The 14,842-nt window shown below is 65.0% G+C and overlaps 1 protein-coding gene across 1 annotated transcript in view; it reads right to left on the minus strand.

The window, feature by feature from the left end:
• LOC148408225 (histone-lysine N-methyltransferase 2C-like) overlaps positions 1–14,842 on the minus strand; it is a 31,538-nt gene that overhangs the window by 6,284 nt on the left and 10,412 nt on the right. Inside the window, 41 exon segments of the mRNA XM_088401837.1 lie at positions 105–719; positions 1,125–1,232; positions 1,361–1,588; positions 1,744–1,976; positions 2,051–2,114; positions 2,841–2,895; positions 3,057–3,168; positions 3,241–3,555; positions 3,640–3,724; positions 3,787–4,163; positions 4,794–5,165; positions 5,258–5,367; positions 5,442–5,743; positions 5,826–6,029; positions 6,471–7,105; positions 7,176–7,659; positions 8,178–8,282; positions 8,445–8,627; positions 8,690–8,763; positions 9,146–9,403; positions 9,480–9,581; positions 9,661–9,693; positions 9,829–9,972; positions 10,416–10,569; positions 10,638–10,726; positions 10,797–10,883; positions 11,121–11,231; positions 11,302–11,381; positions 11,682–11,784; positions 11,857–11,910; positions 11,988–12,097; positions 12,209–12,373; positions 12,448–12,629; positions 12,717–12,821; positions 12,891–12,992; positions 13,158–13,280; positions 13,398–13,517; positions 13,700–13,801; positions 14,016–14,075; positions 14,077–14,573; positions 14,641–14,826. Of these exon segments, the coding sequence (XP_088257963.1) occupies positions 105–719; positions 1,125–1,232; positions 1,361–1,588; positions 1,744–1,976; positions 2,051–2,114; positions 2,841–2,895; positions 3,057–3,168; positions 3,241–3,555; positions 3,640–3,724; positions 3,787–4,163; positions 4,794–5,165; positions 5,258–5,367; positions 5,442–5,743; positions 5,826–6,029; positions 6,471–7,105; positions 7,176–7,659; positions 8,178–8,282; positions 8,445–8,627; positions 8,690–8,763; positions 9,146–9,403; positions 9,480–9,581; positions 9,661–9,693; positions 9,829–9,972; positions 10,416–10,569; positions 10,638–10,726; positions 10,797–10,883; positions 11,121–11,231; positions 11,302–11,381; positions 11,682–11,784; positions 11,857–11,910; positions 11,988–12,097; positions 12,209–12,373; positions 12,448–12,629; positions 12,717–12,821; positions 12,891–12,992; positions 13,158–13,280; positions 13,398–13,517; positions 13,700–13,801; positions 14,016–14,075; positions 14,077–14,573; positions 14,641–14,826 (7,628 nt within the window).

Consider the following 14,842-nt stretch of genomic DNA (forward strand, 5'->3'; position numbering starts at 1 on the left):
GTTACTTCAGAGACGTAACTTTTTTTATTTCTCCGCTTTGTGAAAAACGCCTTATAGAGACATCCATTTCAGGCGGAATAAAGAGCGCGTGCGACGTGACGCACCTTGACCTCGGCGCGGCTTCCGCACGGCGGGCCTCCCTCCGGGGCCGGCCGCCTCCCCAGCTCCGAGGACGACGCCGGAGCCGGGTCGGCCGGCCGGGCGCCGCCCCGCGCCCAGGCGGAAAGGGACGCGTCCGCCGGGGCCGGGCCCGCGACGTCATCGGAGCGAGCCGCCGGCGTCCGAGCTCCCCCCTCCCGGTCGGGCGAGGCGTCGACGTAGAGCCGAGGGAGGGTAGGCGAGGCGAAGGGGGCGCGCCGGGCGGCCTCGGGCGAGGAGGAGGTCGGGTCGCCGTTCGAGGGGTGGCCTCGGGCGGCTTGACCGGGGGGCGCCGGATCCGGCGGGCGGAGCCGAGCGGGGCTACCGACCGGTGGTCTCTGTTGAGCCCGCGGGCCGGGAGGGGACGCGGGAGAGACTCCGGCCCCCTCCGGGGAGACGCCCGCCCTGAGCGCGAGCCGCCCTCCGGCCGAACCCTGCCGAGGCGAGGGGAACGGCGCCCCCGCCTGGCCCCCCGCCGCGGGCGAGCGCAGGAAGTCCTGGGGCGGGTCGGGACCGAAGAGGGGAATCTGGCGCAGGGCGTCCCCGCCGGGATCCGCCGGCCTCTGCTGCTGACGCTCCACCTGAGACGGGGGGCGGCACGCGAAACAAAGGCGGGTCAAGTACCTCGTGGCTCGGCCGAAGGCGGACCCTCGACCGCCGCCCTCAATTTCGCCAAGACCGGAACAATCGAGCGAGCTTCCGTCGCAGATGCCGCGGGCTTCGCTCTCTCGGGCCGTTTTGGCGCAGGCGAGCCTTTTCGACAAATAGGCTCAAAAACAACAGGGCGGCGCTGTCCTCACCATGTAAGGAGTTTTTTTTGGTTTTGTTTTTTTCATTCGGCGGGAGTCCCGGCCCACCCCACCACGCACGCTGCCCAAGTGTCCGCTTGCCAATTCACTACGAGGGCCTCTGTCGGGAACCTTTGGCTGGACCGGAGGAGGTTCCAAAGATCTTGCGCGCGATACCCTTTGATGCGCGGGCCTCACCTCCTGCAAGAGTTGAACTCGGTGTCGCTCCTGCTGCTCCCTCAGTCTTTCCCTCCTCTCCCTCTCCTGGAAGCCCTCGCTGAACGGGTTGTTGTCGTCAAATTCCACCTGCGGGAGGGGAGCGCAAGCGACCTCAAGCTGCCGTCCGCCTCCTTCACACTAGACGCCGGTTAGCCTCGCGCCGCGCTCGGACCAGGCGGTGTCGCCGGCCGCGCATGGGAAAGGGGGACCCTCACCTGGGGCGCGGGGGCGGAGAGCTCGGCGGCGCGCCCCCCGACGGCCGAGGCGAAGCCGGGCGCGGGGGGCCCGGTCGAGGGCGCCCAAGCGGGGTGGACGACGTTCTGGACGTCACCCCGCATAGGTGCCGCGTTCTGGGGGAGCGCGGCGGCGGGGTCCCTCTGCTGCTGCCGCTTGCTCCTGTAGTCCTCGATGAGCGCAGTGTGATCTTTCTGCTGCTTCCGGATCTGAAGCGCAACGGGAGGCGTCTGAGAAGCTTTCCAAGCGCAGGCGGCAGGCGGGGCCGAAGCTTTGCGCCGCGACGACGACCGGCAGACGCCTCCCGCCGTCGACGGACGCCAAGGGTAACCCTTCAGCCGGCGCCGCCGCGCTCGGGTCCCACCTGCTCCAGCTGCTTCTGGACGGCGGCCTGCTGCTCCGCCACGTAGCGCAGCTGGGCGGCGTCGTCCTCGGCCGGCGCTCGGCCCGCTCTCTTGGCCGTCCGCTGCTTGGCGGACAGCGCCTTCTTGGTCTTGCGGTGGGCGGCCAGCCGTTCCTCCAGGAGGCGCTGCTGCATCTGCAGGAGCCGCTGCGTCTCCCCCAACCACTCCTCGTACTGACGCCTCTGCGAGTCGTCTGCGGCGCACGCGGGGGCGAGTCACAAAGCGGAGAAGCGCTACGGCGACCGCTCGCCGCGGGGAGGAACTCACCGACGAAGCCGGGTCCAAAGCTGGGCGGGTTGGGCCGAGCCAGCTGAGGGTTCAAGTTGGCGTCCTGAAGGGAGACCGGACGCTTGCACTCGCCGCTTCGGAGCGTGGCCGGCCCGCCGCATCATAGCGCAACGGCGGCCGTGCGCGCGCCCCGTCCGGCAAATCATCTTTGTTTCTTATTAACGTTTCCACATGCGACATACGGTCCCTCTCACCGTTATTGGCACCCCTTCATTAATATTACAAGGTAGATGTTCAACTTACGTTTTGTCCCCTCGACGTTCTCCAGCAAGAACGCCCCCCACCCCCCTCTTTGGCGTTCGCTAATTCTTGCACTTCCGACGTCCTCGGTCAGCTAGTTCCTTTGCGTTGGCCATTGTGACAAAGAATCGCGAAACGGGTCGATTCATGTTCCCTGGGCATAAGGTATTCCGCATTTGCGATGGACTAGAACTAAGTGGAATGGGATTCTAGAGTGATTTACAGGAAAGGATGCCAACACCGGCGCCGCAGCACGTTCCAACGTTTTCCATCGTTCCACCGTTGTTTAGCGTTTGAAATTGCGGTTTTGCAGCTAACCCTTCCTTTAGTGTCACAAACGAGCTTTCTATTGAGTTAAAACGTTTTGACTTGGTTAACCCTAACCCATTTTTCTCAGAAGATACCCCACGTTACGTAGACTACATTCATAACGTAAATACTCCGACACCTGGCGTGAAAGCGAACGCCTCAAAAACATCTTTGAGGCCGCTTGCTTGTACGTATGCGTGTGTATGCGTGAGGAGGGCACCTGTCCCACTTGGAGGAGGGGCCGACTCGGGACCTCGACGGCAGCCTGATGAAACCTGAGGAGGAGCGCATACGAGACGTCGGGCGACGACAGAAAGTCTCGGGCTGGCCCGAGGCCACCCATGTTGACTCCGCGAAAAGGAAGCCGTTTCCAAAGTGGCAAAGAACTTAGCAAATCAAGCCGTTTGTTGGCGGGCGGCGGGCGGGGCGCTCCTACCTGTCGGCGACCATGTTGTTGAGGCCCAGGTTGCCTTGGCTCATAACCTTGTTGATGCCCTTCAGGGCCACCATCTTGGCCTTCATGATGGGGTCCGAGATGGATTCAAAGTCTGCCGCGCACACAAACGGTCACGAGCGGGCGCGCGGAGCGGGCGCGCGGAGCCGGCCGTGCCCCCTCTCACCCAAGTCTGCGAGCCCGGGTTCCGAGGAGGACTTGTGTCTGATCAGGGCTTGCATCTGTTTCTGCTGCTGCTGCTCCTGGCGCTCCTGGTCCAGGAGGTCCTGCAGCAGCAGAGGCTGCTCCTCCAGGAGCAGAGGTTTGCCCTTGTTCTGGATTCGGCCCAGCTCCGGGGCGACGGGGGGGCAAGGCTGCGGGAGGCGGAGGGGCAGCGAGTCGGGGCCCCGGGGAGCCGGAGCGCACGGCGCAGCCGGCGGGCGAGGAACCAGGTAAGCCGGCGAGGGGCCGGACGCGCTCTGTTGGAAACCGGCCCGCGGGTCTGGACGCGCCGCGGGAGAAAGAAGGGCGTTTGCCGCGTTCCGCTTCCCGGCCGAGAGGGGCTGCGTCTCGAACCGGGATTCACCTGGAGACGGGGTCAGGGCGCAGGACGGAACCGTCCCCAGGACCTGCGCTTCGGGCAAAATCTCAGAACCGCATACCGGCTGGCCCTGATGGGACACGATTTGTTATTTTCGGGTCAAGAAGACGCAAGTCGAGCCCTTAACGTTACCTTGGGAAGGTACGAAGAGGAGCCGGGCCCATTGGATCCCGCCGTCTCCGGCCCGGACGCCGGTCCCAAGACTCCATCCGGTCTGGGAAGATTTCTGGGATGGGGAAGGGGAGGAAGAGGAGCAGAGCGGTCCTGAAGAACCGCCAGGCCACTCTCCTCATTTTCTCTTTTCGCCTGATTTATGGGGTCCGTCTTTCGGGGTGCCCCCTTCCTCAGGTCGCCTACAGGGTCCCCGAGGTCCAGTTCTTCATTGAACATGTCCTTCTTGTCCTCCAGGTTGAGCTCGGGGTCGGCGTAGGCGATCAGGTCAAACTTGCCCGAAAGCAGAAAGTCATCGAGGTGAAGGTCGTTGGGGCCCAGGTCCAAGTCTTCTTTGCCTAAAGCCGACAAGCCATAGCTCGGATCACCGCCATCCCCCCGAAAGCCTCGTGCCACCGCATCACATTTTTACCGCGGGCCGCTCCATCAGTCGGCACATTTAGAGCGCTGCCTCCCAACAAACGACACCGCATCTTTAAGATACCTGACATAGACGGACTTTCATTTTGAAACTAGACTTTATACCAAACGTGTTACCAATCGTCAAATTTCTTTTCAAGTACAAAAAATAAAAAGGGAACATCCGTTTTAGCGAGGGCGCCCCGAATCCGGACTCGGACAGACTTCTGCCTAGCTTTCTTGGTCGTTACGATTTGCTCCCGTCGGTCCACCGAGAGGACGGAGGCTCCGGCGGCGTGCCGCCCCGAGGACACTTTGCCCCCAGGCGGACTACGGGGAAAGAGCTTCGCGCCGCACGGGGCCGAGCCCGCACCCCAACTACAATTAGCGGTTCGAATGGACGCGGCCATCAAAACCCGATCCCTCGCGGAGCTCTGGCTTGAGATCGCCAGCTGTTAAAAACAGCAAAACCATAGCGTCAAATACGCGTCCCTCGCCACCTTGCCGCCGGAAGGCGAGCGGTCGCCCGTGGGTTTGCGGCGTTTCTGATCTCCGCCGAGGATTCTCACCGTCTTCGGGATCCAGGTTGAGATTGAGGTCAACCAGATCTTTCACCTCCACGTCTTCCAGGTCTTTGACGGCAGACTCCACCCCTTCCAGCTGCTCCTCCATGCCCTCGGCGCCGTCGTTGCCCTGAGTCAGGGCGGCTTGGACCAGGCCGTGCTGCTCCCGCTGGTTGAGTTGCACCATCAGTAGCGCGGGCGGCCGGCCGGGGGGGTCCGCGGCCGGCGGCCCCGAGGCCAGGCCCGACGGCGGGGAGAAGGGTAGCCTCGGGCGGTTCTCGGGAGGGCGGTGGCGGAGTTCGATGTAGGGCTGACCCATGATGCTGTGCTGCTGCACGGGGAGCGCCCGCGGGACCGGGAAGGCCTGGGCGGGCGCGGCTAACCTCGGCAAAGCGGCGCCGCCAGCGTTCTCCGTTAGAGGCCGGGGCGCGGCCGACGACGGGCGCGGCTACCGGCGGCGCTCCGCTCACCTGGCGAAACGTGAAGACCTGGCGGGCGGACGGGCATCAGCTCGACGGGAAGCGCCGTCCTCATCTGCGCGGGAGCCCCCGGCTCCGGGAAGGAATCCTGCGGACCCGACCTGAAGGGGAGCGCGCTCTAAATGCCGACCGGGCGTACCGCAAACGTGGCCGACGCCGCCACCCCTCCTCTCACCTCAAAGGCGTTCCTCCCCGCAGCGGAAAGGGAGGAGCTTGGGGGGCCAAACCCCTGGGCTGTCCCGCCGCAAAAGTCCCGAGGTGAACTCCGACGGGCCCGGGAAGACGCGGCGTGCCGGGGTAGGGCGGCGGGGGACGTCCGAAGGCTTCCGTCGGCGAAAGGTCGCCGGCATCCCGGGGCCAGGGAAGGCCGGAGGCGGGCCCGGCCGCGACCGGCGAGGGTCCCGCCTCGCCTCTGCCCTGCCGCAAGGCGTTCTTCTGCTGCTGCTGCCTGAGAATGAGCTGACGCAGCTTCTGACGCTGCGCCGACGCAAACGTGGCGGCGTCAGCGCGGTCCTTCGGGCGGCGAGCTGAAAGCCTTTCGCGGGAGAGCGGTCCGTACCTGTCTCAGTTTCTCTTCCGAGTCGCCCATCTGCGGGAGCAGGCCCATCGGTCCTTCTAACGAAGCCGCGGCCACCGCCGCCGCGTCGTCGGCCGCCCTGTCAGTCGGCGAGGCTCCGGATGTCGCGGCCGACCGGTGGTCCGAAATCCCGGGGCGCTTTGGGGTCCTGGAGAACGAGTCCCGCTGCGAGGCTCCTCCCGGTGACTGGCAACGACAAGCGGGAGCTTCTGACTTCCGAGGTTTGAAAAAGGCAAGATGCACCGGCGTTTGCCCTCCTTCCCTTTTTGGGGTGATCTGAAAGGAATCCGGCAGAAGCCGTTGCGAGCAAGCCTACAGCTCGTCTTTGACAGGGCCCTTTTCTCACAGCGACGGCGTGGACTAAGCAATCGCGTTCAGCACTTTTTCATCAAACGCTATTCGAAGATAAATGTTTGGGGGCGGAGAGTCGCCTCCCTTTCTCCCTCCGTCAAAACGCTGCTGGCTCTCCTTCCGACCCGTGCTCACGAGGAGAGAGCACATAACATCCACCCCGCGCGGCCGCCGGCTGCCTCAGGTCAGAGGGCCGGGCGCCAGCGGAGGTCACCGGGACTACTAAAGAGGCCGCGACGTCGCCGACGAGGAGGCGATGCGACGAGCGCCTGTTACCTGCGTCTCGCCGCCAGGAGGCGATCTCCCGAGTCCGGGAGTCGAGCTCTCCGCCCGGGCGCAGCCGAAGGAGTCGAGGGCCCCCGGGGGCTCGGGGCTGGACGCTTTCCGCGCGCAAGGCTCCGGCGGGGGCCGCGGGGCGCCGAGCCCTTTTCCGTAGGGGTCAGAGGTCTGCGCGCCGCCCGGCGAGGGGGGGAAACGCTCGGCGAACACGGGGTATGGATCCGGCGCGGGGTTGGAGGGGGAATGGCGGCGTCCGCTCCCCATCTTCAGGTGCTCGAGGCGCAGCGCGGGCGGCCTATTAAGGAGGTAGGGGCCCTCGCAACGCGGGCCGGCTTCCGACGGATCGGCGAAGGCGTCGGGCAGGGAGGACGGCCGGGGGAAGCGCTCGGCCATTTGCTGCCCGTGGTCGGGCCTGGGGGCGCGCTGAGGAGAGCCCAGCCCCGGATGGAATGCCGGCTCCTGAGACTGGGGAAGGCTCCTGACTCCCGGCGCCATGCCGCCAAACAAATCCTGCTGCGGTTGGTTTTGCGGGGGCATGGGGGCTTTAAAAAGCCCTCCTTGGACCAGGGGCCTGTGGTATACCTGAGAGCCCGAGGGGGGGCTCTTCATAGCCGTGCTGCTATGCTGCGGGCCTGAGTGAGACAAAGAAGAGAGGTGAACCTGTCAGCGGCGGCTCGGGGGGAGGGCGGGGTGGGGGCTTACCTGGCTGGGGCGCGAGCGTCCGAGAACCGTCGGAGGCTTTGTAATCCGGCGAGGGGGAGCCCGAGGCATCGCGGGCAGGGGAAATGCTGAGCGAGGGGCAGCGCTGAACGGCGGCGGGCCGGGGGGTCCCCGCGGGTTTGCCGTAAGGGTCCCACGGCGAGGCGGGGCGCGACGGTGGGGGGGAGAACACCTGGGGGGAGGATGGGGGCTGCTGGAGGGGGGAGGAGGAATGAGGCGAGCGGGGGGAGTGCGGAAGGGACGTGTAGCCGGAAGGCGGCGGCGCTTGGGGCCTGAGGAAGACGTCGTCAGCCATCGCCGAGCCTTGGAGGAGGTTGTGTCGGGCGCGCGCGTCGGGCGAGGCGTCCGGCCGCTGACTGGCCGACAGCTGCAGCTGCTGCTGCTGCCGCTGCTGCTCGTTCTTCACCTGCTCCAGCTTCTGGGTGGCTTCCATCTTGGCCAGCTGCTTGCTCTTCTGCCGCAATTGCTGAGGACACAGGACAGAGAGAGGTGGGGCGCGCGTCAGCCTTGAACCTTCCGGCTAGAGACGCGCCCCCCCCAAGACCCCCAAACGCTTGAGTGTGCGCGCGTGAACGTGGCATCACTCGGGCGTGACGTGGAGCCTCAGACAACCCTGGCAGGTGGTCCTGCTCTCAGGTGGAGAAGCCCCCCCACCCCACCCCCCAGAAATTTGACGACGAAGAGGAGCCGCGCGGCACGCGCAAACGGCTCGCAACTTCATCACGATGCGTCCGGACGGTTTGCGAGAAGTCGCTCGGAACGAGCCTGCATCCATGAAAGCGAAATCCTCGCGCGGCCGCCAGGAAATTCAACTAGCGACCCGCCCGATGAGCGCGCAGCCGCCGCCGCCGCCGCCGCCGCCGCCGCCGCGGGACTCCGAACGTCCCGCCGCGGAGGCGGCCAATGAGAGCGAGCGGCAAGAGGATTTCAGGCCATCACGGATGCAGGACGTCAGGAAGGCATTGGTTCACCTGGAGAGCTTACCAGAGCCTCTTTGCCACCTCCTGCTAGAGAAGCCTGGAAGGGACAATCTTTATCTGTATTTTCCTGCCTCTTCTTACCGGCTCGCCATCTGTCTTTTACCTCTCCCTTTTCAATGACACATCAGAGACATTAGTAGAGGAGGCGGGGGCCACGCCGGGCGGCGTTCACACAAGCATCGTCATCCGCCGGCCCACGTACGCCGTGGAAAACCACGGCGCGCCCCGTCCGTCCGTCCGTCCGTCCCGACCGCCGAGCCAGCCCGCTCACCTGTCTCAACTTCCACTCCTGCTCCTGCTCCGACTCCCGGGGCCGGAGGGGGTCCCTGTCCGGGCAGATGGCGTCGTACGGCGCCGGGAGCGCCGGCGGACACGGCGCGGCGCGCTTGATGGGGTCGCCGCACATCTGGACCCTGGTGATGCGCTGAGCCGCTCGGTTGTCCCGCGCCCGTTGCTGCCGGACCACACGCGGCTCGGTCACGGCCACCGGCGCTCTCGCCGGCGCGAGCCACTCACCACGTAGGGCGCTCTGTCCTGAGAACTGGCCTTCCGCCACAGCTTGGCGATCTGCTTGACTCTCGTCGACCACTCTAACGGAGACGGACGGGGAGGCGACGCGGGTGAGTCGCGGCGGCAAAGCGGAGACTCGCCGCCCGGCGGCCAATCGCGCACCGTTCGTTTGGCCTTTTATTTCATCGCACTGTACAGTTCGGGGTCTTTGTCGACGCGCTTCCAATTTGACTCGACTCGAAAAACGCCGCTCGTAACGTCACGGCCTCTCGCCTTTTTATCCCGCGGCCGTCGCGATGGCCGGGTTCCGCTTGCGCCCGATCGCGCTAACCACGCCTCCTAAAAGCGCACTTTCCTTTTCCCCGTTAGCCGTCCGACGGAGCGAGCCGCGGATCGGCAAACGGGCAAAGTCTTTCTTTGCGATCCCCGTTCCGCGCTCGTGCAGGGCTAGGGCGCGCGTACCGGGGTACTGTTCCCTCAGCTGGGGGAAGTTGGTGTTGCAGTAGAGCACGGGCGCCACGGTGGCTCGCTCCCCGAGAGCCTCCTCCTTCTCCCACTTCAGCATGCTCCTCTGAGCCGTCGACATGGCGTCGCGCTCGCCCTCTGCCGCCCGCCCATCGGGCCGGGGTTGGAAAGGGCCCGGGGCGCCGACGGCGCCGCCGGGCGCGGCATCCGAATCGGGGGCGCGGCCCGCCAGGCCGTTCGGCAGGGGGAAGGCGCCTGCGGAGAGAGGCGGCGCACTGAACGCCGCTGTATGTCCCTCCTTCCCCCCGTCCGCGCGCGCGCCCGCACATACCCGCGTGCGCCCTTGCGGCTTGCGCGTATTGACTGTGCTGCTGGCTACCGTCCGGGCTGAGCACGGCGGTGAAGAGGTCTTCCACGTCCTTCCCCTCCAGCTCTGCGCGCACGCCGACAAGACGGCCGCCGGCGCGTGAGTTGCGCCGACGGTGAGCGAGATGGCTTCTGAAGGCTCCTACCTGGAATTTTGTACAATTTGCTGAGGATGGCACCTGCGAGACAAACGTGCGCGAGAGAGAGACAGGAAAAAAAAAAACAGGTTAAGGATCATCTCGGCCCGCTTCCGGCGCCGTGTTTTTCGCCGGGGATGAGCGGCGCGCGCCAGCGAGCGCTCGGCGGCGACTCACCGTCCGTCACCATCTTGTCCAGCTCGGGGTTTAAGATGGCGTCCAGAGGCTCTTCCTGCAACGCTTTCTGACCTTGCCCGCCGCTTCCTGTCTGCTCAGAGCTCAGCGTGGGCTCACGGGTCACGGAGCCGATGTCCGGGCCGGCTAAGAGACACGACACCACATTTGCTTGGTTAGGGCGGCGGGCGGCGCTGGCAAGAGGAGGAGGGGGCCGTCAAAAACTTTGGGCTGAAAACAAACCGCGCCAGAGAATGATTTCCTGCGGAGCCTTGCACCCCGAGAATCCCAAGGAAGGTTTCACAGCACGTCGGAGAGGAGGGAACCTATTCACGGCCGGACGGAAACGCCGGGCGGCAAGAGCGTTGCGCGCGGCGCTTCCCGAAGGTCGACGTTATCGGAGCTAAAAGCGCACGACGATCCGCGGCGAGTTACGGGACCGGATTTCTCCTCTCCCGAACCGCCGAGCGGGCTGGGACCGAGCGCGTCGGTTTCCGGAGCGAGGAAAAAGCGAGGAATGAACGGCCCCGAGCGTTCGGAGGCGGCAAAGCCACGAACGGCTCGTCCATAAATAGGACCTTCAAACTCACAGAGGTTTTCCCGCTTGGCGTCGGTCGGCTTTCCCGACGGGGCGGGTCCTTTTTGAGCCACCGCTCCCGACGGGTTGATCCCGGCCGCGTCCGAAAGCACTTTCTCGTCCGCCTGACGGATGCGACCCAAAAGATCCCGACCGAAGAAGGCTTCCTTGAAGGGACGGGAAGGGCGGCGGATCAGAAGGCCGCGGCGGCGGCGCGCGCGCCCGGGCTCCTTACCTGCAGGTAAGATGGGAAGGCCTCCTCCAGCTTGGTTTTCTTCTTCCTGTACCTCTTCTTCACCTTGTCCGCGGCACGCTCGGCTCCATCTGCGAGCGAGAGGACGGTGAAAAAGAAGGCGGGCGAGGAGCGCCCGCGCTTCCCGGGAGCTTCCGTCACCTTCGTCCCCCTGCGGCGCCTCGCCGGAACGTTTCCCGCCGGCGGCCGCCTTCCCGCCTCGCTGGCGCACCATGAAGCCGCCGATACCTAGGAGACGGGAACGTGAGGGATCCTCCCCGCGCAAACCTGAGACCTCGTCTTTAATGAGGTCGACCGCCGCCAAATACTTTGCCGCATCGCTCGCTGGCTGCGTGTGACATCGACGGCCCTAAAAGGCACGACGACCTCGCGGGGTAAACCCTAGCAGAGCTTCAGCCTTTTCCTACTTCTTGCGGTCGGACGACTCTCGGAGCTGAAAAAGTCCATCCGTCAGGTGGTCGTTACCTGGCCGGTACGGCTTCCTCTTCCTCTTGGCCACGTCTTTGCAGGCGTCGTCCTCGGGGGCCAGCTCTCTCTCGGGGCTGGAATCTGACTTCAGCTCACACTCCAAGTGACCTACGCGTGCGCGGCGCTCGCATGTGAATTCATTCAAACAATTGCGTGTGTGTGCGTGTGCCTGTCTAACCAGGGTCTGGGTGGGGAGGGGTCTGCAGGACAGACACTCTGTTCTGGTTGATGATCCTCAGTTTCAGTTTGGGTTTGCACCTGACGGACAGCAAAGACAAAAGACATGGTCTGCACTTCCCCAACAAAAACACAAACATACGTTAATGCGTGCAGATCCCCGTTCATTTTAAATGCCTCCCGCGACTAAAAGCATGTCTGTTTGGCGCTTTTAAGTGTTTGCCTTAGTCTCGCCCGGCCCACTTCCGCTACGACAAGAAATCGACATCTTGCTGCTCGGCCGAGACGGGGGTCCGAGCGTCAGCGGACCGCTCTCTTGAACTTTTCGCTTTCGGCTAAGTCCGTACGTGCCCCCCGCGCGCCGCGACCCGCTCGGCTCACCTGCGGTACCTGCGGGCGGAGGCCAGAGGTTCGACCAGCGACTGGAGCTGAGAGAGGCCCGACTCCGTCAGACATACGCCGTCCTGACTGTACGTCCTCGCGTCTGCGCGCACAGGCACGTCGGGGCTGGTTTTCTTGGGGGACGGCGGAACCGGGAACGCGCGGAGGAACGCACCTGCGTCGCGGCTCCCGGAGAGGATCTGAGCCGCGTCCAAATTGTCGGGCCTCCCTGCAACGTTCGCGTGGGTCCGACGTCACAACGCGGCCGATCGGGCGCGGGCGCGCGTCGGCCGGCCGGCGCATTACCGAATGGTACGCGACCGTGCGCCCTGCACAGCGAACAGTCGAAACCTTCGTCGGCGGTCCCCTCCGCCTCCTCTTCGGTGGTCAGACCCTCACAAAGGGCGTGCGCCCACCTAAAGGCGCGCCACATTGCCGCGACCCCCCGTAAGGCCGTGTTCCGCTAGCTGAAGGCGGAGCTTCCAAAACCGGGCGCCTCGGAACAGGAGCGCGCGTGCGCCAGTTACCGGTCGCACTGCTGACACTGCAGGATGAGATCGTCCTGCGCGTAGGCTCTCTGGCAGAGGGGGCAGCAGGTGAGACTGGCGCACGGTCCGCAGCGACTGTAGTTGCTCTGCCAATCGCAACGCAGGCCGGGCGAGGCCGAGCCGCACTGAACGCACCACACGCACCTGCGGAGGACGCGCTCGCGCTTTGCGTGGAGAGATATCTCGCGTTTGCCGGCAAGGAAGGACGAAGGGCCCACCATTTGCACTTCCAGGCCCCCTTGGGGACGGTGTGCAGGGGCGGGTCCAGGCAGTAGGTGTGGTAGCTGATGTCGCAGTCGTCGCACAGCAGGAGTCGCCCCGGGTCGTTGGCCTCGCCGCACGCCTCGCACACCGTACACTCCAGACAGCGCCAGCCTTTGGTCAGGATGACCCGAGTGACCTGCGCAAAGCCCACGGCGGCGCTCAGGCCGAGAGGACGGGGGGGGGGGGGGGGGGGGGGGGGGGGGGGGGGGGGGGGGGGGGCTACCTTGACGTTGACGCAGTACGGGTGGTAACACTGGCCGCACTGCGAGCAGGCCAGCAGCCGGCCTTCGGCCCCTCGCCCGAAGCTTCCGCACACCACGCACATGTCCTACGCCGCCGCCGCAAGGAGCAAGGTGACTGGGCCGGTCGAGCGCCGCGGCCTTTTACTGCCGCTCACCTGTCGGAGCGTGAAGGCGTCCGAGGTGGAGAACATGACCACCGTGTTGTGCATGGAGTTCTCCTCCTCTTCCTTGGGCGGGACCGACTCTGCAAAGCCGTACTGCAACGCAAAGGTGGGCCGGTGAAACCGGCGCCCCGCGATTCGACTGGAATCACTGCTTGCTTTGCATACATATAGATTTTTTTTAAATGTACATATATATATATATGTGTATGCCGTACATTCAGTAATTATACACACACACGCTCACGCGAAAGCTCTTACCGCGGGCGAGACAGCCACAAAGTCCTGCGTCTTAACTCTACTCCGTCCTCGTCCCCCTCGCCCCCCTCCGACACCTCCTCCTCCTCTGGACCGCCTCCTCCCAGGAAAGCCTGAGCCGCGACCCTGCCGGAACGCACGGGCCGCCTTAAACGTCGACCGCTCGAGTCGGCGCGTCGACTGGCGAGGGGTTAGCACAGCTCGGGCGGGCAAGTCATCGAGGGTCGGCCGCGGCTCCTTTACCGCTCTCGTGCTCCAGAGGGGCGAGTCCGCTCGACGGGACTTGGGGCTGTCCCCTTCGCCCATAGAGTCCTGGGAGGACGAGGGGGGACTCGCCGCCCTTGCGCTACTCCACCACGAACCCTGAGGTAAGGGGTTGGACGGGGGAGGGGGGGGCAGGCCGGAATCGGGAAGACAGAGGAACGGGCGGGGGTGCGCATGAATGCGAGGGGCAGTAAAGAAGAAGATGCCGTTACTACGACATTGCACGCGTGCAAGCGAAGTCCGGTTTCCGGTACCACTGGGCAAGCGGTGCGGCGACCCACCTGTCTGGCGCGGGCCCTCCCGGGCGAGAACTTCCTCTTGGAGATGGCCGGCTTGCCCATGCCGATCTTCCGGGTGAGCGGGATCACGGTGGGCGGAGGCGTCTGAGAGGCCGGCGGACAAGCAAGGACCACAAATACACACACTTATCTATATTGTCATACCGATAGATATACTGCTTGACTTTAAGAAAACAAAAAAAGAGGACCTCGTTCAAAATAAACTCGGAAATTGAAAAAGAAAACATCACGTTCAAATGCAACTCCAACGCTGAAAGGGGAAAAAAAGCGGTTGGATTTTAAAGATGCTGAGGCTTACCTTGCAGAGGGGCAGCGACTCCTCGTACGGTGGACTAAAGCTGAGGGGGGGAGAGGGGGGGGGAGAGGGGTGGCGGGGTGATGGGGACCCTGACGGGCGAGGTTTCGGGCGAGGCCTCCGTGGAAAATGGAGACTGCCTGAGGCGGATGGACAGCTCGTCCGACGGAGGCGAGGGGCGAGGAGGAGGTCTGAGACTCCGCGTGTTGAGAGGGGCGGGGCCGAGGGCGGACGGGCGGCGGGGGGACGTGAGAGGAGAAGGCGAGCCCATCAGCTTCATCACCTCCGCGTCTAAAGACGGCTCCCCCTCCCCGTCGCTCCCCCCGGCCTCCTCCGGACTCGGCCCAGAGGCCGGCAGGTCAAGGGTGGGGGCGTCCCTCTCCGATGAGTCGGCGCGGGGTGGGCTGACGCCCCCGCCGAGGGGCGGGGCCGCCTCAGAGGAGACGTCGGCGTGTGGAAGGGTGACGGGCGACGGCGGAGGGGAGGGTGAGGTGGCCATCCGAAAGCCGGGCAGGAAGGGGGACGCAATGGCGGGCTCGCCGGCTGACGGACACACGCCTGCTGAGACACAAGAGAACACGGTGGCCTTCCAGCCGGAGGTCCTTGCGACTCGCAAACTCGTTCGTACCTGATCCACCAAGCTCCTCGTGCTTCCGTTCCAAATGGTTTGGCTCTCCCTTTTTCTCCCGGCTCCGCCCCGTATCTTCCGCTTCCGGCGGCTGCTTACGTTCCTCCTCTCGCGGCGCGTCAACTCCAGTCTTGGCGGGACGGTCCTGCTGCAAGTGGATCGCCTTTTCCTGGTCTGTGGTGCCAACTGTGGAAAGGAAAGA

This window comes from Hippichthys cyanospilos, chromosome 19, assembly GCF_059441005.1.
Source record: "Hippichthys cyanospilos isolate Australia breed blue-spotted pipefish chromosome 19, RoL_Hcya_1.0, whole genome shotgun sequence".
NCBI lineage: Eukaryota > Metazoa > Chordata > Actinopteri > Syngnathiformes > Syngnathidae > Hippichthys > Hippichthys cyanospilos.